The 25,727-nt window shown below is 34.9% G+C and overlaps 1 protein-coding gene across 1 annotated transcript in view; it reads right to left on the bottom strand.

Moving 5' to 3' along the window:
- The window catches only part of COL11A1 (collagen type XI alpha 1 chain), a 214,605-nt gene that overhangs the window by 165,172 nt on the left and 23,706 nt on the right, over positions 1-25,727 (bottom strand). The window contains exons 3-4 of the mRNA XM_082451859.1: positions 22,958-23,171; positions 19,701-19,863 (exon numbers count right to left, since the gene is read on the bottom strand). Coding sequence (XP_082307985.1) covers positions 19,701-19,863; positions 22,958-23,171 — 377 coding nt within the window. The remainder of the gene's footprint in view (positions 1-19,700; positions 19,864-22,957; positions 23,172-25,727) is intronic.

Here is a 25,727-nt window from a genome sequence, read left to right as displayed (position 1 = left end):
GAATGAAATTGGGTCATTTGCAGAGACGTGGATGGACCTAGAGACTGTCATACAGAGTTAAGTAAGTCAGAAAGAGAAAAACAAATACTGTATATTAATGCATATATTAGGAATCTAGAAAAATGGTATAGATGAACTTATATGCAAAGCAGAAATAGAGACACAATGTAGAGAACAAACATATGGATACCAAGAGGGGAAGGGGGGTGAGATGGATTGGGAAATTGAGATTGACATATATACACTACTATGTATAAAATAGATAACTAATGAGAACAGACTGTATAGCACAGGGAACTCTACTCAATGCTCTGTGGTGACCTAAATGGGAAAGAAACCCAAGGAAGAGAGGATATATGTATATGTGTGGCTGATTCACTTTGCTGTCCAGCAGAAACTAACACAATACAGTAAAGCAACTATACTCCAAAAAAAATAAAAGAAAGTATAGGGATGGAAAAGATATACCATATTATCACTAATCAAAAGAAAGTAAGAATAGCTATATTAATTTAGGTGCAGTAGACTTCAGAACAAGAAAAGTTATCAGAGATAGAGATATTACATACTGAGTCAATAGTCCAAGAATAATAGTCCTTAATGTGTATGTGCCTAACAACAGAATATCAAAGTATAATGCATGGGGCAAAAACTGATATAACTGCAAGAAGAAATAGAGTAATCTAATGTCATAGTTGGAAAGTTTAACACCTTTCTACCAGAAATCAACAGATCCAGCTACAGAAAACTAGTAAGGACATAGTTGAACTCAACAGCACTATCAGTTAAGTGGATATAATTGACATGTATACACTTCTTTATCCACAACAGCAGATTACACATTTTTCTCAAGCTCACATGGAACATTCACAAAAACAGACCACAGTCTGGGCCATAAAACACACTTTAATCAATTTAAAAGAATCATATGATATCAGCCCTTAGAACACAGTGAAATTAAACTAGAAATCAATAACAGAAAGATGTCTGTAAAGTTTTAAAAAACTTGGAGAATAAACTACAACTTCCAAGTAACACATGGGTCAATGGTGCTATCTCAAAGAAAATTTTAAAATATTTTTGAACTAAATGAAAATAAAAACACAACTTATCAAAATGTGTAGGATGCAGCAAAAGCAGTTCTCACAGAGAAATTTCTAACATCAAATGCAAATACTAGAAAAGAAGAAAAATTGAAAATCAATCATATAAGTTTCCACCTTAGAAAACTAGAAAAGGAAGAGCAAGTTAATTCCAAAATAAGCAGAAGAAAAAAATAATAAAAATTAGAGCTGAAATGAGTGAAATTTAAAACAATAACCAAATATGAATAAGATCTACATGAGGAAAACTACAAAATGCTGATGAAATATCAAAGAAGTACTAAATAATTGAGAAATATTCCATTTTCACAGATAGAAAGACTCAGTATTGCCAAGATGTAAGGCTGTCCCAACTTGATCTATAGAGTCAACTCTCCCAGTTAAAATCCCAGGAAATGGACTTCCCTGGTGGCGCAGTGGTTAAGAATCCACCTGCCAATGCAGGGGACATGAGTTTGAGCCCTGGTCGGGAAGATCCCACATGCCGCGGGGCAACTAAGCCTGTGTGCCACAACTACTGAGCCTGTGCTCTAGAGCCCACGAGCCACAACTACTGAGCCTGTGTGCCACAACTACTGAAGCCTGCACGCTTAGAGCCCGTGCTCCGCAACAAGAGAAGCTACGGCAATGAGAAGCCCACGCACCGCAACAAAGAGTAGCCCCCGCTCGCCTCAACCAGAGAAAGCCCGCTCGCAGCAATGAAAACCCAATGCAGCCAAAAAAATAAATTAAAAGAAATCCCAGGAAATTATTTTGTGAATATTGTCAAACTGATTCTAAAATTTATAATAAGAGGCAAAAGGCCCAGAATAGCCAACTCAATATTGAACGAGTAAAACAAAGGTGGAGAACTGACACTACCGGACTTCAAGACTTACTTTAAAGCTACAGTATTCAAGATAATGTGGTATTTGTGAGAGAACAGACAAATAGAGGTCAATGGAACAGTATAGAGAGCCCTGAAGTAGACCCATATAAGTACAGTCAACTTATCTTTGACAAAGGAGCAAACAAAGACAATACAATGGAGTAAAGACAGTCATTTCAACAAATGTTACTAGAACAACTGGAAATCCACATGGAAAAAAGTGAATCTAAACACAAACCTTACACCCTTCACAAAAATTAACTCAAAATATATCATTGATCTAAATGTAAAATGCAAAACTATAAAACTCCTAGAAGATAACATATAAGAAAGGTTAAATTGCCTTGGGTATGGCAATGACTTTTTAGCTATCACATCAAAGGCATGATGCATGAAAGAAATAATTGATAAGCTGCACTTCATTAAAATTAAAAACTTTTACTCCATGAAATACAATGTCAAGGGAATGAGAAGACAAGCCAAACTGCGAGAAAGTATCTGCAAAAGACACAACTGATAAAGAACTCTTCTCCAAAATATACAAAGAACATTTAAAATTCAACTATAACCCGCTTAAAAAATGGGCAAAATACATTCACAGACACATCACCAAAGAAGATATACAGATGGCAAGTAAGCATATATGAAAAGGCGTTCAACATGTCATCAAGGAAATGCAAACTAAAATGAGATACTACTATACACTTATCAGAATGGACAACATCCAAATAGTGCCAAAACTGTGAAGCAATAACTTTCATTCATTGTGGTGATAATGCAAGATAGTACAGTCCCTTTGGAAGGTGGTTTGCCAATTTCTTATACAACGAAACATATTCATACCATATGATCCAGCAATTATGCTCCATGGTATTTACCCTAAGAGGTTGAAAACATATCCACACGAAAACCTGCACACAGTGGTTTATAGCAGATTTATTCATAGTTACCAAAATTTGGAAGCAATCAGTAGGTCCTTCAGTAGATGAATGGATAAATAAACTGTGATACATTCAAACAGTGGAATATTATTCACTACTAAAAAGAGATCAGCTGTCAAGCCATGAAGGACAGGGAGGGAATGTAAATGCATGTTACTATGTGAAAGGAGCTGACATGAAAAGACTAAAAACAGTATGATTCCAACTATATGACATCCTGGAAAAACCAAAACTAAGCAGCCAGTAAAAACTTCCCTAAACGGAAGAGCTTAGGGGAGAGGGGGCAATGAATAGGTGGAGCACAGAGAATTTTTAGGGCATGAAATCATTTCCTAAGATACTACTGTATACATGTATTGGTGAATACATGTCATTATACATTTGCCAAAACCCGCAGAATGTACAAAACCCTAATATAAACTATGGATTTTGGCTGATAATGATGTGTTGATATACGTTCATCCACTGCCACAAATGTGCCACTCTGGTAGGGATGTTGCTAGTGGGGGAAGCTGCGTGTGTGTGTGCACAAGCCTATAGAAACTCCCTATACTTTTCACTCAATTTTTCTGTGAACCTAAAACAGCTCTAAAGAAATAAAATATATTAATAAATAATTTTTAAAAGATAATAAACAAATGCCAACTCTGAGATAACCCAGTTGTTAAAACTCTAAAAAAGAGACTTCAAAACAGCTAATTAAAACTATAAAGCACTCAGTCCAACAATTTCACAACACATTTTTTGTTAAAGACATGTGCTACATTCACCAAGATAGACTGACTACAAGCTGTGCCATCAAACGACTGTAAATAAATCTGAATGGAATGAGATCACAGCACGTTTACCGTCAGACAGAAATAGAATTAAATTAGACATCAATAATAATAAGTAATCTAAGAAAAACAGGTATCTAGACATTACCTCTCCATAATTCATGGGTCATAGATGAAATAGAAAAGGAAATTAGGAATTATTTTAACTGAATGACCATAAAAAAATGTATATAACACATTTATGGGATGCAGTTAAACAGTGTTTAAAGAGAAATGTATAGCTTTAAATGTTTATACTGGCAAATAATGGATCTGAAAATAATGACTTTCTGCTTTGCAAGACCAGAAAAAAGATTTTCCTCTTCCAAATTTAGGATAGAGAGAACAACAATAATGGAATAGAAAAGAGGTCAGTTAAGAGAGATAATAAAAAGAGCCAAATATAATTTGTTAAAAATATCAACACAATTTTCAAGGGCCTACTTAAACTGATTGATCTAGGAAAAAAAGAGAGAATACAGATCATTATTATCCGGAGTGAAAAGTAGTTACCACCAGTAATCTTACAGACATTAAATGTGGACAAGAAAATACTACAAACAACTTTATGCCAACAATTTCAACAACCTACTGACCTAGAAAAATTTCTTTAAATGTAAAATTTATCAAGATTGATGTTTTAAAAATCGGAAAAAATTAATTAACCTATATCTAGGAATGAAATTAAATATGTTTTAAAAGTTTCTAAAAAGGAAACTCTGACACCTGACATTTTCACTGGTGAATTCTATGCAACATTCAAGAAAGAAACAACATCAATCATACAAAAGAATTTTCAGAAAACAGATGAGATCACTTTCTAAATCATTTTTTGAGGCCAGTATTATCCTAACACCAAAACTTGACAAAGACATTACAAATATAGAGAATCATATACCAATAATATCTCTCATTAATAAAGGCTCAAAATCCTAAAGATTTTTTAGCAAATCAAATCCAACACTATATAAAAAGAATAGGGAGGGGGGCAAGATGGCGGAAGAGTAAGACGCGGAGATCACCTTCCTTCCCACAGATACAGTAGAAATACATCTACACGTGGAACTGCTCCTACAGAACACCCACTGAACGCTGGCAGAAGACGTCAGACCTCCCAAAAGGAAAGAAACTCCCCACGTACCTGGTTAGGGCAAAAGAAAAAAGAAATAACAGAGACAAAAGAATAGGAACGGAACCTGCACCAGTGGGAGGGAGCCGTGAAGGAGGAAAGGTTTCCACACACTAGGAAGCCCCTTTGCGGGCGGAGACTGCGGATGGCAGAGGGGGGAAGCTTCGGAGCCACGGAGGAGAGCGTAGCAACAGGGGTGCGGAGGGCAAAGTGGAGAGATTCCCGCACGGAGGATCGGTGCCGACCAGCACTCACCAGACGGAGAGGCTTGTCTGCTCACCCGCCGGGGCGGGCGGGGCTGGGAGTTGAGGCTCGGGCTTCAGTCGGATCTCAGGGAGAGGACTGGGGTTGGCGGCGTGAACACAGCCTGAAGGTGTTAGCGCACCACGGCTGGCCGGGAGGGAGTCCGGGAAAAAGTCTGGAGCTGCCGAAGAGGCAAGAGACTTTTTCTTGCCTCTGTTTCATGGCGCGCAAGGAGAGGGGATTCAGAGCGCCACCTAAACGAACTCCAGAGATGGGCGCGAGCCATGGCTATCAGCGTGGACCCCAGAGACGGGCAGGAGACGCTAAGGCTGCTGCTGCCACCACCAAGAAGCCTGTGTGCGAGCACAGGTCACTCTCCACACCGCCCCTCCCGGGAGCCGGTGCAGCCCGCCACTGCCAGGGTCCCATCATCCGGGGACAACTTTCCCGGGAGAACGCACGGTGCGCCTCGGACTGGTGCAACGTCACGCCGGCCTCTGCCGCCACAGGCTCACCCCGCATCCGTACCCTTCCCTCCCCCCAGCCTGAGTGAGCCAGAGCCCCCGAAGCAGCTGCTCCTTTAACCCCGTTCTGTCTGGGCGGGGAACAGACGCCCTCAGGCGACCTACACGCAGAAGCAGGTCCAAATCCAAAGCTGAACCCCGGGAGCTGTGCAAACAAAGAAGAGAAAGGGAAATCTCTCCCAGCAGCCTCAGAAGCAGCGGATTACAATTCCACAAACAACTTGATGTGCCTGCATCTGTTGAATCCCTGAATAGACAATGAATCATCCCAAATTCAGGAGGTGGACTTTGGGAGCAGAATATATTAATTTTTCCCCTTTTCCTTTTTTTGTGAGTGTATATGTGCATGCTTCTGGGTGAGATTTTGTCTGTATAGCTTTGCTTTCACCATTTGTCCTAGGGTTCGGTCCGTCCTTTTTTTTTTTTTCTTTACTTAAAAAAATTTTTTTTCTTAATAAATGTTTTCTTAATAATTTTTTCCTTATTTTCTACTTTAAAAAAGCTTTTTTTCTTAATAAGGTTTTCCATATATTTCATTTTTAAAAAATTAAAAATTTTTTTCTGAATAAATTTTTTTCTTAATAATATTTTCTTATTTTTTATTGTAAAAAATTAATAAATTTATTTTTAAAAATTAAAAAAATGTTTTTTCTTAATATTTTTTCTTAATAATTTTTTTCTTATTTTTATTATAATAGCTTTATTTTATTTTATTTTATCCTCTTTCGTTCTTTCGTTCTATTTTTTCTCCCTTTTATTCTGAGCCGTGTGGATGAAAGGCTCTTGGTGCTCCAGCCAGGCATCAGGGCTGTGCCCCTGAGGTGGCAGAGCCAAGTTCAGGACACTGGTCCACAAGAGACCTCCCAGCTCCACGTAATACCAAATGGCGAAAATGTCTCAGAGATCTCCATCTCAACAGCAAGACCCAGCTTCACTCAACAACCAGCAAGCTACAGTGCTGGACACCCTATGCCAAACAACTAGCAAGACAGGAACACAGCCCCATCCATTAGCAGAGAGGCTGCCTAAAATCATAATAAGGCCACAGACACCCCAAAATACACCACCAGACGTGGACGTGCCCACCAGAAAGACAAGATCCAGCCTCATCCACCAGAACACAGCCACTAGTCCCTCCACCAGGAAGCCTACACAACCCACTGAACCAACCTTAGCCACTGGGGACAGATACCAAAAACAACAGGAGCTACGAAAGCCTGCAGCCTGTGAAAAGGAGACCCCAAACACAGTAAGATAAGCAAAATGAGAAGACAGAAAAACACACAGCAGATGAAGGAGCAGGGTCAAAACACACCAGACCTAACAAATGAAGAGGAAATAGGTAGTCTACCTGAAAAAGAATTCAGAATAATGATAGTGAAGATGATCCAAAATCTTGGAAATAGAATGGAGAAAATGCAAGAAACATTTAACAAGGACGTAGAACTAAAGAGGAACCAAGCAACGATAAAAAACACAATAAATGAAATTAAAAATACTCTAGATGGAATCAATAGCAGAATAACTGAGGCAGAAGAACGGATTAATGACCTGGAAGATAAAATGGTGGAAATAACTACTGCAGAGCAGAATAAAGAAAAAAGAATGAAAAGAACTGAGGACAGTCTCAGAGACCTCTGGGACAACATTAAATGCACCAACATTCGAATTATAGGGGTCCCAGAAGAAGAAGAGAAAAAGAAAGGGACTGAGAAAATATTTGAAGAGATTATAGTTGAAAACTTCCCTAATATGGGAAAGGAAATAGTTAATCAAGTCCTGGAAGCACAGAGAGTCCCATACAGGATAAATCCAAGGAGAAACACGCCAAGACACATATTAATCAAACTATCAAAAATTAAATATAAAGAAAACATATTAAAAGCAGCAAGGGAAAAACAACAAAAAACACACAAGGGAATCCCCATAAGGTTAACAGCTGATCTTTCAGCAGAAACTCTGCAAGCCAGAAGGGAGTGGCAGGATATACTTAAAGTGATGAAGGAGAAAAACCTACAACCAAGATTACTCTACCCAGCAAAGATCTCATTCAGATTTGATAGAGAAATTAAAACCTTTACAGACAAGCAAAAGCTGAGAGAGTTCAGCACCACCAAACCAGCTTTACAACAAATGCTAAAGGAACTTCTCTACGCAGGAAACACAAGAGAAGGAAAAGACCTACAATAACAAACCCAAAACATTTAAGAAAATGGGAATAGGTACATACATATCGATAATTACCTTAAATGTAAATGGATTAAATGCTCCCACCAAAAGACACAGACTGGCTGAATGGATACAAAAACAAAACCCATATATATGTTGTCTACAAGAGACCCACTTCAGACCAAGAGACACATACAGTCTGAAAGTGAGGGGATGGAAAAAGATATTCCATGCAAATGGAAATCAAAAGAAAGCTGGAGTAGCAATTCTCATATCAGACAAAATAGACTTTAAAATAAAGACTATTATAAGAGACAAAGAAGGATACTATATAATGATCAAGGGATCGATCCAAGAGGAAGGTATAACAATTGTAAATATTTATGCACCCAACATAGGAGCACCTCAATACATAAGGCAAATACTAACAGCCATAAAAGGGGAAATCGACAGCAACACAATCATAGTAGGGGACTTTAACACCCCACTTTTACCAATGGACAGATCATCCAAAATGAAAATAAATAAGGAAACACAAGCTTTAAATGATACATTAAACAAGATGGACTTAATTGATATTTATAGGACATTCCACCCAAAAACAACAGAATACACATTTTTCTCAAGTGCTCATGGAACATTCTCCAGGATAGATCATATCTTGGGTCACAAATCAAGCCTTGGTAAATTTAAGAAAATTGAAATCGTATCAAGTATCTTTTCTGACCACAACGCTATGAGACTAGATATCAATTACAGGAAAAAATCTGTAAAAAATACAAACACATGGAGGCTACACAATACACTACTTAATAACGAAGTGATCACTGAAGAAATCAAAGGGGAAATCAAAAAATACCTAGAAACAAATGACAATGGAGACACGACGACCCAAAACCTATGGGATGCAGCAAAAGCAGTTCTAAGAGGGAAGTTTATAGCAATACAAGCCTACATCAAGAAACAGGAAACATCTCGAATAAACAACCTAACCTTGCACCTAAAGCAATTAGAGAAAGAAGAACAAAAAAACCCCAAAGTTAGCAGAAGGAAAGAAATCATAAAGATCAGATCAGAAATAAATGAAAAACAAATGAAGGAGACAATAGCAAAGATCAATAAAACTAAAAGCTGGTTCTTCAAGAAGATAAACAAAATTGATAAACCATTAGCCAGACTTATCAAGAAAAAAAGGGAGAAGACTCAAATCAATAGAATTAGAAATGAAAAAGGAGAAGTAACAACTGACACTGCAGAAATACAAACGATCATGAGAGATTACTATAAGCAGCTATATGCCAATAAAATGGACAACCTGGAAGAAATGGACAGATTCTTAGAAATGCACAACCTGCTGAGACTGAACCAGGAAGAAATAGAAAATATGAACAGACCAATCACAAGCACTGAAATTGAAACTGTGATTAAAAATCTTCCAACAAACAAAAGCCCAGGACCAGATGGCTTCACAGGCGAATTCTATCAAACATTTAGAGAAGAGCTAACACCTATCCTTCTCAAACTCTTCCAAAATATTGCAGAGGGAGGAACACTCCCAAACTCATTCTACGAGGCCACCCACCATCACCTTGATACCAAAACCAGACAAAGATGTCACAAAGAAAGAAAACTACAGGCCAATATCACTGATGAACATAGATGCAAAAATCCTCAACAAAATACTAGCAAACAGAATCCAACAGCACATTAAAAGGATCATACACAATGATCAAGTGGGGTTTATTCCAGGAATGCAAGGATTCTTCAATATATGCAAATCAATCAACGTGATACATCATATTAACAAATTGAAGGAGAAAAACCATATGATCATCTCAATAGATGCAAAGAAAGCTTTTGACAAAATTCAACACCCATTTATGATAAAAGCCCTGCAGAAAGTAGGCATAGAGGGAACTTTCCTCAACATAATAAAGGCCATATATGACACACCCACAGCCAACATTGTCCTCAATGGTGAAAAACTGAAACCATTTCCACTAAGATCAGGAACAAGACAAGGTTGCCCACTCTCACCACTATTATTCAACATAGTGTTGGAAGTGTTAGCCACAGCAATCAGAGAAGAAAAAGAAATAAAAGGAATCGAAATCGGAAAAGAAGAAGTAAAGCTGTCACTGTTTGCAGATGACATGATACTATACATAGAGAATCCTAAAACTGCCACCAGAAAACTACTAGAGTTAATCAATGAATTTGGTAAAGTAGCAGGATACAAAATTAATGTACAGAAATCTCTTACATTCCTATACACTAATGATGAAAACTCTGAAAGTGAAATTAAGAAAACACTCCCGTTTACCATTGCAATGAAAAGAATAAAATATCTAGGAATAAACCTACCTAAGGAGACAAAAGACCTGTATGCAGAAAATTATAAGACACTGTTGAAAGAAATTAAAGATGACACAAATAGATGGAGAGATATACCATGTTCTTGGATTGGAAGAATCAACATTGTGAAAATGACTCTACTACCTAAAGCAATCTAGATTCAATGCAATCCCTATCAAACAACCACTGCCATTTTTCACAGAACTAGAACAAAAAATTTCACAATTTGTATGTAAACACAAAAGACCCTGAATAGCTAAAGAAATCTTGAGAACGAAAAATGGAGCTGGAGGAATCAGGCTCCCTGACTTCAGACTATATTACAAAGCTACAGTAATCAAGACAGTTTGGTACTGGCACAGAAACAGAAATATAGATCAATGGAACAAGATAGAAAGCCCAGAGATAAACCCACACACATATGGGCACCTTATCTTTGATAAAGGAGGCAAGCATATACAGTGGAGAAAAGACAGCCTCTTCAATAAGTGGTGCTGGGAAAATTGGACAGGTACATGTAAAAGTATGAAATTAGAACACTCCCTGACACCATACACAAAAATAAAGTCAAAATGGATTAAAGACCTAAGTGTAAGGCCAGACACTATCAAACTCTTAGAGGAAAACATAGGCAGAACACTCTATGACATAAATCACAGCAAGATCCTTTTTGACCCAGCTCCTAGAGAAATGGAAATAAAAACACAAATAAATATATGGGACCTAATGAAACTTAAAAGCTTTTGCACAGCAAAGGAAACCATAAACAAGACCAAAAGACAACCCTCAGAATGGGAGAAAATATTTGCAAATGAAGCAACTGGCAAAGGATTAATCTCCAAGATTTACAAGCAGCTCGTGCAGCTCAATAACAAAAAAACAAACAACCCAATCCAATAATGGGCAGAAGACCTAAATAGACATTTCTCCAAAGAAGATATACAGATTGCCAACAGACACATGAAAGAATGCTCAACATCATTAATCATTAGAGAAATGCAAATCAAAACTACAATGAGATATCATCTTACACTGGTCAGAATGGCCATCATCAAAAAATCCACAAACAATAAATGCTGGAGAGGGTGTGGAGAAAAGGGAACACTCTTGCACTGTTGGTGGGAATGTAAATTGATACAACCACTATGGCGAACAGTATGGAGGTTCCTTAAAAAACTAAAACTAGAACTACCATACGACCCAGCAATCCCACTACTGGCCATATACCCTGCGAAAACCATAATTCAAAAAGAGTCATGTACCAAAATGTTCATTGCAGCTCTATTTACAATAGCCAGGACATGGAAGCAACCTAAATGTCCATCGACAGATGAATGGATAAAGAAGATGTGGCACATATATACAATGGAATATTACTCAGCCATAAAAAGAAATGAAAGGGAGGTATTTGTAGTGAGGTGGATGGAGTTAGAGTCTGTCATACAGAGTGAAGTAAGTCAGAAAGAGAAAAACAAATATCGTATGCTAACACATATATATGGAATCTAAGGGGGAAAAAAAGGTCCTGAAGAACCTAGTGGCAAGATGGGAATAAAGACACAGACCTACTAGAGAATGGACTTGAGGATATGGAGAGGGGGAGGGGTAAGATGTGACAGGGTGAGAGAGTGGCATGGACATATATACACTACCAAATGTAAAATAGATAGCTAGTGGGAAGTAGCCGCATAGCACAGGGAGATCAGCTCGGTGCTTTGTGACCACCTAGAGGGGTGGGATAGGGAGAGTGGGAGGGAGGGAGACGCAAGAGGGAAGAGATATGGGAACATATGTATATGTATAACTGATTCACTTTGTTATAAAGCAGAAACTAACACACCATTGTAAAACAATTATACTCCAATAAAGATGTTTAAAACAAAACAAAACAAAACAAACAAACAAACAAAAATAATATATCATGTCCAAGTGGGGTCTTCCTAAGGAATGAAAAGTTGGTTTTAAACATTTGAAAATCAATCAATAGAATTCAGTATGCTAACAGAAAAGAAAATTATCATTGCAATAAAAACATAAACAGCATTTAACAAAATTCAATATACATTCATGATAAAAAACTTTTAGGGAACTAAGACAAGTAGTTAACTTTTTCAAACTGATAAATTTACATTGAACATTTACAACCAACATCATACTTAATAGCTGAAGACTGAATATTTATTTACATGAGAACAGAAAAACAAAAAAATATGAATGCCTGTTTCATCACTTCTATTCAACATTTTGGTGGAGGTCCTATCCATTGTCATAAGAAAAATAAATAAAAGGTATAAAAATAGAAAGTAGTGAAAGGTCCCTGTTTGCAGATTGCATGATTATTTGCATTTAAAAAATACCTGAAATAACTCATTTATTAAAATGAATTTAAGAAGTTTGGAGGAAACAATGTTAATATTTTTAAAACCTATTGTGTTTTTATATAATAACAACAAGATATTGAAAGATAAAATTAAAAATGATTTTATTTACTATAGCATCAAAAAAATAAAAATAAAAACCACCTAAGAACAAAATGAATAAAAGATGTCCACAATGTCTACACTGAAAACTAGGAAACATTGTGATAGGAATTAAAGAAGACCAAAATTAATGAAAAGTCACACCACGCTCAGAAAACGGAAAACTCATTGTTTGTTAAAATATCGATTCTCTTCATTTTGCTCTATCGCTTAAATGCAATCCCAATTAAAACCTTAATTTTATTTTAGAAACTAACAAGCTATTCCAAAACTTATGCAGAGTGCAGATAACCTAAATTAAATAAAGCAATGTTTACAAAGAATAAAAGTTGGAGCAGTTACCTCACCTGATTTCCAACATCCTATAAAATTACTGTAATCAAGATGATTTGGTATCAGTGAAAAGAGAGACAAATACATCAATGGAATGGGATAGTAGAGAGTTCAGTAAGAGATTTACTCATATGTAGTCAACTGATTTCTAACACAGAAGCCAAGATAATCCAATGAATAAAAGGAAACTTTTTTTAATAAAGGATGCTTGATGAACTGGATATCCTTATGTAAAAACAACCAGTGTTGACATTTACCTCATGCCATACACAAATATTAACTCAAAATGAGGCATGACCTATGTGTAAAACATAAAACTTCAACATGTCTAATAGCAGGAGATCTTGTGATTTTGGTGTAGGTAAAGGTTTCTTAGAACACAAAAAGTATAAAGCATGAACAACAGAATTGATAAACTGAACTTATCAAAATGAAAAGCATTCACACTTTGAAAGACATCATTAAGAAAATAAAAAGGCAAGCCACATGCTGGAAAAATTATTTGCACATATCTATCAAAGTGCATGCATGGGACTTCCCTGGAGGTGCAGTGGTTAAGAATCCGCCTGCCAATGCAGGGGACACGTGTTCAAGCCCTGGTCCGGGAAGATCTCACATGCCGTGGAGCAACTAAACCTGTGTGCCACAGCTACTTAGCCTGCGCTCTAGAGCCTGCGAGCCACAACTACTGAGCCCATGTGCCACAACTACTGAAGCCCGCGCACCTAGAGCCCGTGTCACAACAAGAGAAGCCACGGCAGTGAGATGCCCGTGCACTGCAACTAGAGAGCAACAAAGACCCAATGCAGCCAAAAATAAATATATTAATTAATTAATTAATTAAGTTTTTAAAAAAGTGTATGCATGATACATAAAGAACTCTTAAAATGTCACAATCAGAATATAGCAGCCATTTTTTTTAATGGGCAAGACACCTCACAAAAGAAGATGCGTCAATGGCCAATAAGAACCTGAAAATATGCTTATCATCATCTGTCATCAGGGAAATGCCAGTTAAAACCACAATGCAACACTAGTACATAACCACTTAGAATGGCTAAAATTTAAAGGACTGACCAGATAAAGGGGTGACAAGGATGCAGAACAAGTGGAACTCTCATTCACTGCTGGAGGGAGTGTAAAAGGATTAATGTCACTTTGGAACACAATTTGACAGTTCAGTTTTGTTTTTTTTTTAATTAAGTTAAACAAGCATCTGCCAAATAACTCAAGCATTCCACTTCTAGGTATAAAAATAAATGCCCACACAAAATTTTTACATGATTGTTCACAAGAGTCTTATATGCAGTAGCCAAAATCTGGAAATAACCCAAATGCCTTCTAACAGAATAGGTGGATGAAGAAATTGTGGTTTATTCATACATTGGAATATTGCTCAGAAAAATAAGCAAAATAAAGATACATATGAAGACATGGATAAATCTCAAAAGTGGTATGCTGACAGAAAAAATGCCAAGCTAAAGAGAGTGCATTCAATACAATTCCATTTATAAAAATTCTAGAACAAATAAGCTATAGTGATAAAAAGCAAATTAGTGATTGCCTGGGGTTAGGGTGGAAGAAGAGATGGATCATAAAAATGCAGGACACTTCCTCTGGGTGTGATGGCAATGTTTATTTTCTTGATTATGATGTTGATTTCAGAGGTATATACATATGCCACAACTGATTAAATGGTACACTTTTTATATTTGCAACTTATTGTACTTCAATTATACCTTGATAAATAGAGAAAAAAATCTCAAGGACTATGACCTAAATGCATCTAGACTGGGAAAGGTAGATAAATGGGAAAGCTACCTGCATCTTATCATGCTGTTCTATACAAAAACTACGTCTACTAGCATACAATTTTTATTTTTTAAGTATGTACCTTGGAAAATATATGCAGTAAAAAGACACATGGACATCACAAGTCAGTCATCAAATTCTTAACAAAATATTTGAGATGGCTATTATTACTTTAAGGTAAGTTTTCAGGCCTTGAAGAACTACTGAAATAGTATAGCTTTTATAAATTATTATTCATTAATTTCTCCAAAGAAAATTGAATGCAAAAATATCTTCTGAGAAGTTTGAAAAAATGAAAAATTTCATCAACAAGCTTTTCCACTCAAATTGCCATCATATTTCTCTTATTGCTTCAAAAGAAAGAAACAATCTGCCCAAAGATAGATAATTGTTAAAAATATAATAAAAGACTTGGAGTAACCCACTTTGATTCGTTACAAAAGAAAAATAAGATGGAAATAGCAATGTTTTGAAAAATGGAGTTATAATGGCTACAACTTGATATTTAGTAAAAAAAATTTCCTCTTCATAAGACTCCAAAAGTAATTTTATTAATAATCAATATAGGCAGTGTGGCTCTTCTTCTAATTTAGCTTTTCTTCACATTTTTGAAGTGTATTATTAAACTAGAACAAACCAAGGCTGTCGACTAGGGTTGGTTGGATATTTTGTGCCTGCATGAAAATATTCATCCCCTCAGACCATGTTCCACTCACTAAGGTCCATATCCAGGTGCTACCTCTGCCTAGAGAGGGCAAATTTATCTAATTCCCACCAGGTACCTTGTAAACAAGCAGTAGCCCAGAAAGAAGCACTTCGTTTACAAGTCAGACCACTAAGGACTTGTGATATATGGGTCGTTGTTGCTCACTCGTATCAAAATGTATAAGAATATTTAAAAAGTCAGAGTTGTAAGATAAAAAAGAAGTTATACTAATGAAGAAAACTACATATTAGTGCATAAGTAAATTAACACATAACATATAACCATATATATAAATAAAATTAATACTAGTATTTTAAGCATTTTATATACATAAATTCAATTTTTTATAAATACCTAAGAGAGAGATTATATTACTATTCCCATTTGAAGACTGAGAAATTAAAACCAGCAAAATTTATTGCACAGAGAAACATAATTAAGCTAGGTACTGGCATTCAAAATCAGATTTTTCTCAATCCAGAATCAATTCTTAGATTCACTCTGCTATGCTGAAATTATATAATCTGAATTATGGGCCTATATATTCATTTTGGCGTTTTCATATAAACTAACTTCATCATACTTTTTAAAATATTTCCAGTTTTGCTTTCATCTGTTTATTGGTGAATTTTTTAAACTCTTCAGATTTCAATTCAAATATGGACATTTTTAGCATTTATTGCCATTAACAGTACCATTGCATAAATGTAGGGTCGTATATAGACAAAATTATATACACTAAACAAATCTGCATCTAAAGTGGAATGATACTATTTCCAAAGAAGTAATATTTCCAGTTTTCAGATTAATAAATCACTGGTGTTTTTATATCATCTTCATCATTACAACTGTTTATCAAACACTAAAATAATGCAAACATGGTACCATTCCTATCTCCTGCCATTTTTAGTTTGATTTTTAAACATTTAGTTGCAAAGATTCAAAAATCTAGATAGGTACCATAACATAAACCAAAATGAAAGGAAAAATATTTGAGTAAATTTTGGGAAAGATACATTAAAAACATATTCAGATAAGATGAACTAATTTCACAAAAGGAGTCAGAAAATTTTATTCTGATTTAAAAATCTGTGTGTCTGAATCATTTACTTTCTTCACAGTATTTTATCAAGTGGAGAAGACTACATTGTTTTTAAAATTTTATATAGCCATACAATAATACACTTTAGGAAGTAAGACCTGAATTTATGTATGATGACTGTTCTGATATGTGGATTAGATAACTACAAAATTTCATCCAATTCAAACATTCTTATTCTAAAGCCTTCCCAATATTTTATTAAGTAAAAATAGTTTCCCTATTTAATTGATCAAAGATAGTACAAGATAAATCTAAAAGTGAAGGATCTGCATTTGCTTTTCCAAAACTAACTGCACTTCATATAAAATAGATGTTATATTTAAAGTTCCAGAGGTTTTCATGAAACTCCAAGTTGCAAAGCAGCTTAATAAACTTATTTTCGCTACCCACGGTCATACTCACTAAAGGTTTCATTAATGAGTCTTTTAAAGATTATTTTTCTAGTGGTTTAATAGATTTTTTCGAAATAAACAGCTGAAGTTACTTCAAGATTTAGAATATGGTTTATATATTAGAAAGTTAAGAATTAATCAAAGAGAATAATAATAATCTTTGCTTCCAGTACCTCTGTCTTTGGTTATTTACTAGATGCCTCTTGGCTAGAGGTATTTGGGTTAGCAGTGGTTGAAAACATATGGAATCAACAGATGAATGGATAAAGAAGATGTGGCACATATATACAATGGAATATTACTCAGCCATAAAAAGAAATGAAATTGAGTTATTTGTAGTGAGGGGGATGGACCTAGAGTCTGTCATACAGAGTGAAGTAAGTCAGAAAGAGAAAAACAAATACTGTATGCTAACACATATATATGGAATCTAAAAAAAAAAAAAAAGTGGTTATGAAGAACCTAGGGGCAGGACAGGAATAAAAATGCAGATGTAGAGAATGGACTTGAGGAGACGGGGAGGGGGAAGGGTAAGCTGGGACAAAGTGAGAGAGTGGCATGGACATATATAACCTACCAGGTGTAGAATCGATAGCTGGTGGGGGGCAGCCGTATGGCACAGGGAGATCAGCTCGGTGCTTTGTGACCAGCTTGAGGGGTGGGATGGGGAGGGTGGGAGGGAGGGAGATATAGGAGCGAAGAGATATGGGGATGTGTGTGTATGTATGGCTGATTCACTTTGTTGTAAGGCAGAAGCTAACACACCATTGTAGGGCAGTTGTGCTCCAGTGAAGATGTTAAAAAAAAAAAAAAAGAAAGAAAGCATATGGAAATATTTTAAGGAAATCATTTTTATGTGTTTTAGTTGTTGATACCATAATCAGCCTCTGAAACACAGAGGAATTTACTACGTATTTTTTAATATGCAACATCAAGTTCAATTATTTATTTTGAAAAAAGAACTTACTGTGATAGTCTGTAACTATACTTGAAAACTCTAAACCGGACCCCAGTGAGCCCGAGTGTAGTATATGGGAAAGAAGGTGGAGTATAATCTGGTTTGGTATGTGTGTTGGAGTGGAGTAAAAAATAAAAATTAAATGATATTCACCTAGAAGTAAGTTCAGGTAAAAATAGAAGTCTCAATGCTACGAAACTGTATGAAAAAAATCTAATCAACATGTACATACATCAAATATTATATTTCAGGGCCAGTAAATTTTGAGGATTAATTAATTAATATTAATTTGTATATTTTCTCTTCTATATTTCCTCTTTATATGTTCTAATCATTTATGACAAAAAAATTCTACTTTTAATTTCTGTTGTTTAACTTCCATGGGCTCTGTGAATACGTACAGCAATAGATTAAACTAATGTATGAAATGAAACCATCCACTGATATATTTCTTCCATATTACTCATTTATGTTCCAGGAAAATAAGGATTTGGATATTACAAAAGTAAGTTTAGTTTGTGAAACTGATGTTCATGAAGAGTTTAATTTTAAAATAGAAATTTGTAAGCCTAAAATTTAATTTGTTTATAATATTCATTCATCTAATAAATAAATACTGATTTATCATTTGTGTGCACTCAATGCCTGATATCAGAGATCTGAGACTCTATTATTATACATTGCCTGAATCAGTTTGTCATTAATTTAGCATGATATGATGTGTTAAAACATTTTGTTTAGAGTCAAAGGCTTAGGTACATACTAATGCAGAAACTCAAAAACAAATAGAATCCCAAATAATCTGAAAATGTCACAAATATTAATTATATTTAAAATTATGCCATAGATTATATAACTAAGTACAGGGACGCAATATTCTACTGACCCTCTGAATTTACATTGTGCTTTTTTTGAAAATACATACTGTGTGTGTGTGTGTGTACATCTCTATGTGTACATATCTGTGTGTGTATATATATAAATATATATATATACACACATTTCAACAGAATACAGCAAATCTTCCATGTAAAACTTGTCTATTAATCCATAATATATTACACAGCTTTACTTTGTTACACTTTGAAAAATAAATTATTCAGAAATTGTATAAAAACAATCATCACAGTAATGACTAATATCTCAGGAGTGCATCCCTTTATGGGGTCTGGTCTGTTTGTTCTGTTAATGATTGACTAAATGAAAATTAAAGCAAGAGTTGCCAGGTCCAATGATTGAAGAATTAAAAGAAAGAATGTGATTATCATAACTGGCAAATTATAATTGGAAAGGAGCTTTTTACTATGACCTTCACATTATTAAAATAGTGATCTTTAAAAATTACAGTTCATCTTTTGCAGTATCTCTATTTTACCTTGGAAACATTCACAAAGAACAGAGAAAGGCAAAATATCAGATTTGTACATTTCATTAAATTAATCTCTGAGAGGAGGAAGTGAAGAAAATGTTCTTTTCTCCAAAGAAAATAATACAAAGTACTAAGAGGAAAGTCATTTGCTCTTCCCAGGAGAATAGCATGCCTGTGTTTAAATCAACCAATCTCTGTTAAAGTTTCCCAGGCGTTACAGTCACCATTGTCTACTCATTCTCTTACTGAACAATAGAAAACATCACTGCTACACCCACGGGGGAAGAAAGTAGGTCACCCTTTAGAGTTTACAACTTTGCTTTATAGCATATATTGATTGTTACTGTCAACACACTTCATCTGATTTAATAATATTCAGCTTAAAATAAAGTTTGATTTACCTCAAAAACTTCTTCATCCAAAATTCTTGTTCCAAAAACTGTAATTCCACTGGTGTCAACGATTGCTCTCTCACTTCTGTCAAGTGGTTTTGTGGTTTTCATCTTACAATCAACAATCATGGTCACAGTTTTCTTCTCCACGCTGATTGCTACCCGGTGCCACCTTAAAAAGCCAAGTAATTCTTTTGTAAGTTCCAAAGATGTTGCCAAACCATTATTCACGTTAAAATACAATGTATTTTAAATTATACACGTAATCTGAAAGTATACAAAATGTAGGCTCATTTATTAACCAGTTAACAGGTGACTATTTACTATTAACCCAGAACAGTGCTAGGTACTCAAAAAGACACACAAGCACTGTGAGATGCACAGCAGGATTGGCTGTCTATGCTGATAAGGAAGTGACCATCCTTTGCTTCACTTTGTGTTGTAACAAAAGCTTAATCTCACCATGTCCTGATGACGGTATTTGATAGAGATTAGGGGCGGGATATGGAGTAATTAATAGTTTCTATGTACGTAAATGCTTTCTTCCAAAATGGAATTCCACTTAAAAAAATTCTGCTTGAGAGATCCCCTGAGATAGACTGTAAAAGGGTATGTCTGCTAATTGAATGAACGCTCCATCTGGAACAACTGAACATTCTAATTGCAAGACACAATGTGCTTCTCTGTCTTTAGGCACATTTATTTCAAGTGCTTTCGTTTTCTTTTTCCACTTCAATTTCAAGACAGTTATAGATCACTACTGTGGGCAGGATCCAAGACTGAGACACAATATCTCTCCTTCTTTCCAGGGTTGGCAGGAAGTGGGAACGTTGAAAGAAAGCATAGTCAACGCATGTGTGGAGTGAGTCTCAATTCACTCTGAAGCTACTGCTCCAGCTAATTCAGGGCAGTGATGACAGACCTGGGGGGAGACGTGGCCAGCCCTTTGGAAACATAAATACCCTAATCATACTGTAAAATGGTGGGTTTTATTAACAGTATCTGGTGCTAACATAAACAACTAAGTGAAATGCACTTGGATTTTGCAAGCCACTCTTTTTCTTTTTCCAAACGAAAAGTGCTAAATTAATATTCCAGAAGTTTCTAGGACTAGATCCATAAAATAAAGTACCCAGAAAGTTGCAGGAGCCTTTCTAAAATGTCTGTTTCATGTGACTTGGCATGGCTACTGATGAGGACCAAGTATATTTCCATGTACACTTAATCATTCGTCTTTCCGTAGCACTTTCAACTAGCATAGGCAACTGCTTGGTTTGAATTGAGCAAAGATTTATATTAGGAGGTCCTTAATACTGTGAGAGTAAAATTTACAGATGTTTCTGCCAAGAAGCCTGTGTCTTAAATTAAACCATCTCTACTCTTGTGGGTACGTGCTTTTCATTAACAGAAAATAAAAATGATTTATTTCAATTGTCGAAAGCTGATTAGGACTCTAAACTTGATATTTTTGTTGAATTAATTTAAGCTCTGATAATAATGTGATAATCATGGTAACACATATAATATTCAAAATATTAAATTAACCCTAAGTTTTGGAGTCATTCTTAATTATTCTCTTTCTCTCATACTACACATTCATATCATCAGAAAATCTGTCAATCCTATATTCACAGTATACGCAGAATTCAAAGGCTCACAACTTTGTCCAAGTACCCATGCCTCTCACCTAGACTCCTAACTGGTCCCTGCTTCCACTCTGATGCAACCAGAGTGACCATTTTAAAAAATAAGTCAGATGAAGTTTCTATCTTGCTATAAACTAATATAATACTCTCAATAAAAACTGAAGTCCTTACTTTGCCTCGCCCTGGCCGTCTCTGATCTCATGTCCAAATTTTTGCTTTCTGATTCCCAGTAACCCAGCCACCGCTGCCTCTTTCTTGTTCCTTTCATATATTCTTCACTCTGCCGGGAATGCTCTCCTCCATATCCCCACATGCCCACTCTCTCACTTCCAATATGTCTTTGCTCAATGCAACTATGCCAAAGAGGACTGCTCTGTCTAAAACAGTACACTCTACATTCTTGCCCCTGATGTATTTTCATTCATAGAACTATCATCACTTTTCATATGAATTATTAAGGATAATGATGTAAATTACTCATGAAAGCCGTTTTCCCTGCACAGAGATGAAGGTTTTTCCATGGTCCTGACAATGATAATCTGAGTGTGAATTTTTTTTTCCACCTGAACAGCTATTTCTTTCTCATGTCTACAACGAAATGTCATATTTCCGATAATCTTTTTCTCAGTAGCCTGAATTCAGCAATAAAATACCGAGTAAATTTAATAAACATTTATTTGTCTTTAGCTGCTCCCTAAGTGATAGACAATATTCACAACACAGAATTCAGAATTCAGCATGATTTTGAGAAGAGTGTGGTTGTTACTGGAAAGTGCGACTACCTGAGTTCAAACCCTATCTCTGCCACTTTTCAAATATATGTTACTTAAACTCCCAGTGCCTCACTTCCCTTATCTGTAAAATGGGTTTATTAATGTTATTTTCTTCCAAGAGTCGTGAAAAATTAAATGAGTTGACTATGTATAAAGTGTTCAGAACAGAACGTAGCACATATCGAGTGCTATATAAAGCTTCCTATATTGTCAATATTAACATGATTGGTAAAGGAAGTCAAATCAGGTCATTCTTCTGCTCAAAAAGTCTACAGTGACTTCCTATTTCACTTAGAATAGAATCCAAAGTGTTTACAACCACCTACAATGTGTTATACCATTTGGCCTCCCATTGATTCTCCATCCTCATCATCCCACACTGTTTCTGCCACACTGGCATCCTTGATGTTGCTTAGACCAAATCAGCCACACCCAGAATCAAAGGTTGTGTATTTGCTTTTCCTCCATCTGGAATAGTATGTTTTTAATTATCAGCATGGCATGCACCCCGCCTCCTTCACATGTCACCTTCTTAGTGAGGCTATCCCTGACCTCACTCCTTAAAACTGCACTCCCCACCATCATCCCCTATTCTCTTCACTGCTATATTTCTCTCTCTCTCTCACTTATCACCATCTGATAAACCATTTATTAGTAATTTTTTATCGTTCATTATGTGTCTACCCAGACTGTAAACTATGTATGATTAGGTATTTTATTGTTTTGTTCATTTCTATATCACCACTCCCTAGAAAACCTGCATCACACTTTATAAATATTTGTTGAATGATCAAATGAAAGAATTGTTTTCAACACAGCTAAAACATTGGATTATTGTGTTACTTACTTTCCATCTGCGATGTTAACAGTTCTAAAGAGGGGGTAGTCTTCTGGGGCAGGTTTTCCAGTGTGGTCTTCATACAGGAAAACAGGTGATCTCCCAACCTCCACACCGATTTGCTGAATACCATGCTCATTATATATAGATAAAAGGAAAGACTGAATTCCTTTTTTGGGTTTTACTGTAAATAATATTGAAAAATCCTCTGGAAAAGTTCCTCCTGGGAAGAAAATGCCAAAGAGTCAAAAATTCTAAATTTCCAAATTATTCCTTGATCACCTTATTATTTTTGAGCTTACTAAGTGGCCTTAACAAGTAACCAAAGTTCAAACAGTAATAACAATACAAATTTAAAAACCAACGGAGAAGGGATTCTATTAATCTTTGTCTGCAACAATTGTTGAAGCTGTATTCAAACTTTACCACCACTCATTTAAAGCACAAGTATTATGTAAAATTTAATTCATGGTTAGGAAACAAGATCATGCCAGTGCCAAGATCGTGCCAGTTCAATATCAAACACACAATAAGCACTTTTAAAACACTTAAGTAGAAATTCTGGTGTAAGATTTGTATTTTCTGCCCTTATCTAATCTGTGGCCATCTATCCTCTCTTTAAAGTGGCATTGTAAGGACACAACATATGAAGGTACACTTTTAGTCATCTCTTCAAAAGCTAAAGAGTTTCTGAGCAGTTTTTCCTATCACACAATAAAGTTTCACTAATAAAAAACTTATGTCATTATAAGTCAGAACTTTTAGATACTTGGTTAATTTGATTCTAAATTCAAGAAGGAAGATTTTTTTTTTTTCTTTTCCCTCTCATCATCATATCCCAAATATCCAGCATTGGGCCATATCTACATAAGTTCTTAGTAAGCATTTATTAAATAAATATATAAATTAAATGGTTACCACAAGTATATCTCAGGTAGTTAAGCAATGACTATTGTATATTTTTTTATAAAAACACTGCATATAAAATCGTGGGTTCTATTTTTCAAAAACAGTTTTACATATATATCTTATTTAATCCTTTTACTACCCTGGGACAAAAGTAAAGCAGGCATTGTTATTTGAAGGATGAGATTATTTAAATTAAAAAGTTTTCCATATGCAAAACTGGTGTATATGTGCATATGTAATCAATGATATCTGGGCCAACACCAAGAGATTCCATATTCAGTCCATTCATTCCATATTCTATCATGTATAGTAGTATAAAATAATAAAAATATATGAATATGACTGCCTTGGATTCAAATTAAAAAAACTGTAGGAGGCTAGCAATTTTACTTCTAAGAATTTACAGAGGTGATAGGGATGCTTATATGTAAAGATATTATGTTAAGTCAATTCATCAGAACACTATTTATAATCATAAAATGTTAAAATCACCTGTAATAGTGGGGACTGGTTAAATAAAATACAAAACATTTATATAGTGGAAATCTATGCAGCCACTTAATGTAGTGGAAAGATGTCTTATGAAATGGAAATTATTTAAAATGTTGTGGAAAGTAAATAAGAATAGGTCACAAAGAAAACAGCCAATTGATGTTAACTATTTGGTTCTAATCTATCTATCTAGAATCTAGATAGATATTTCCAAACTAAAATGTGTTTATTTAAAATTCTCAATTTTAATTTTTAAAATAACTTACCAATAATACAACTTCACTATATCACAAATATATCATAAAAGCCTTGCTTTCATGGCAAAAAAAAGAGATATATATATAGAGAGAGAGAGCGAGAGAGGGAGAGAGAAAGTTTTGTTTGATTAGATTTGTGTCACAGATATATCCAATTTTATATTCATGAAAATCAATAGAGAAAAATAATCATGTATATAAAATTGAAAGGTAATAAAACACATCAATTAACAAAAACACCTTTTAGCTGCTTATACTACAAATAAAAATCTAGGTAATTCAGCTTATTATTGAGGAAGCTCCACAGCAAATAAGTTTTTTCTTCAAATGAATAGCTCAAAATGTTGAGAATTATAGGACTTCTTTCCCTAAATACCTCAATTTTCAAATATCTCATACATTGAAAAATGATGCTAAAATATTATGAGGTGGAGAAAACAATATCTTTTTCATTTTTGCAAAAGCATTATGAAATAAGATCTACATAGAGACATTTAGAAAAAGAGGAATTTCAGAAAATAGTATATTCATATAAGGCTAAATAAGTTGTAACAAATTTTAATTAATCATCCAATTTATATAACACAACTTTTGAAAATTGTCAACTTCAAACTACACTGAGTAAAATCTTTCAATTATGGAAGTATTTCCCAATTTAAAATTAAGCAATAAGGTTTTAATTATAATCTTTACACTATGACCTTTAAAAAAGAAAATTTAGTTGTCTAAAAAATCATGACTTGATGTCAAAATGTTCACAGTATAAAAAAAAAAAAAAAAAAAAAGTTCACAGTATAACCTAGACACCTACCTTAGATTCCTCCCTATTAGATACTAATCAAAGTTGTTCATAACCAACTAAATTTATCAGAGAGAATTCACTATGAGATAAGTTCAACAGCACAAAGTCAACCACTTAAGATGTGAAATTTTATCTAAAATAGTAGTGATCAGTACATATGATACAGATAAAATGTGGAATTTTGCAACTTAAATAATATGTTTTGAAATCTATAAATACAAACTAACAATAAAGCATCCTCTCTGTTAAATGACTGCTGTTAAAGAAAACATGTCATTACTACCTTTAATAAGTGTGTATACATAAATCCTATACATGT

The sequence above is a fragment of the Balaenoptera physalus genome, assembly GCF_965194825.1.
Source record: "Balaenoptera physalus genome assembly, chromosome: 1".
Taxonomy (NCBI): domain Eukaryota; kingdom Metazoa; phylum Chordata; class Mammalia; order Artiodactyla; family Balaenopteridae; genus Balaenoptera; species Balaenoptera physalus.
This window is presented reverse-complemented; position numbering and strand designations above follow the sequence as displayed.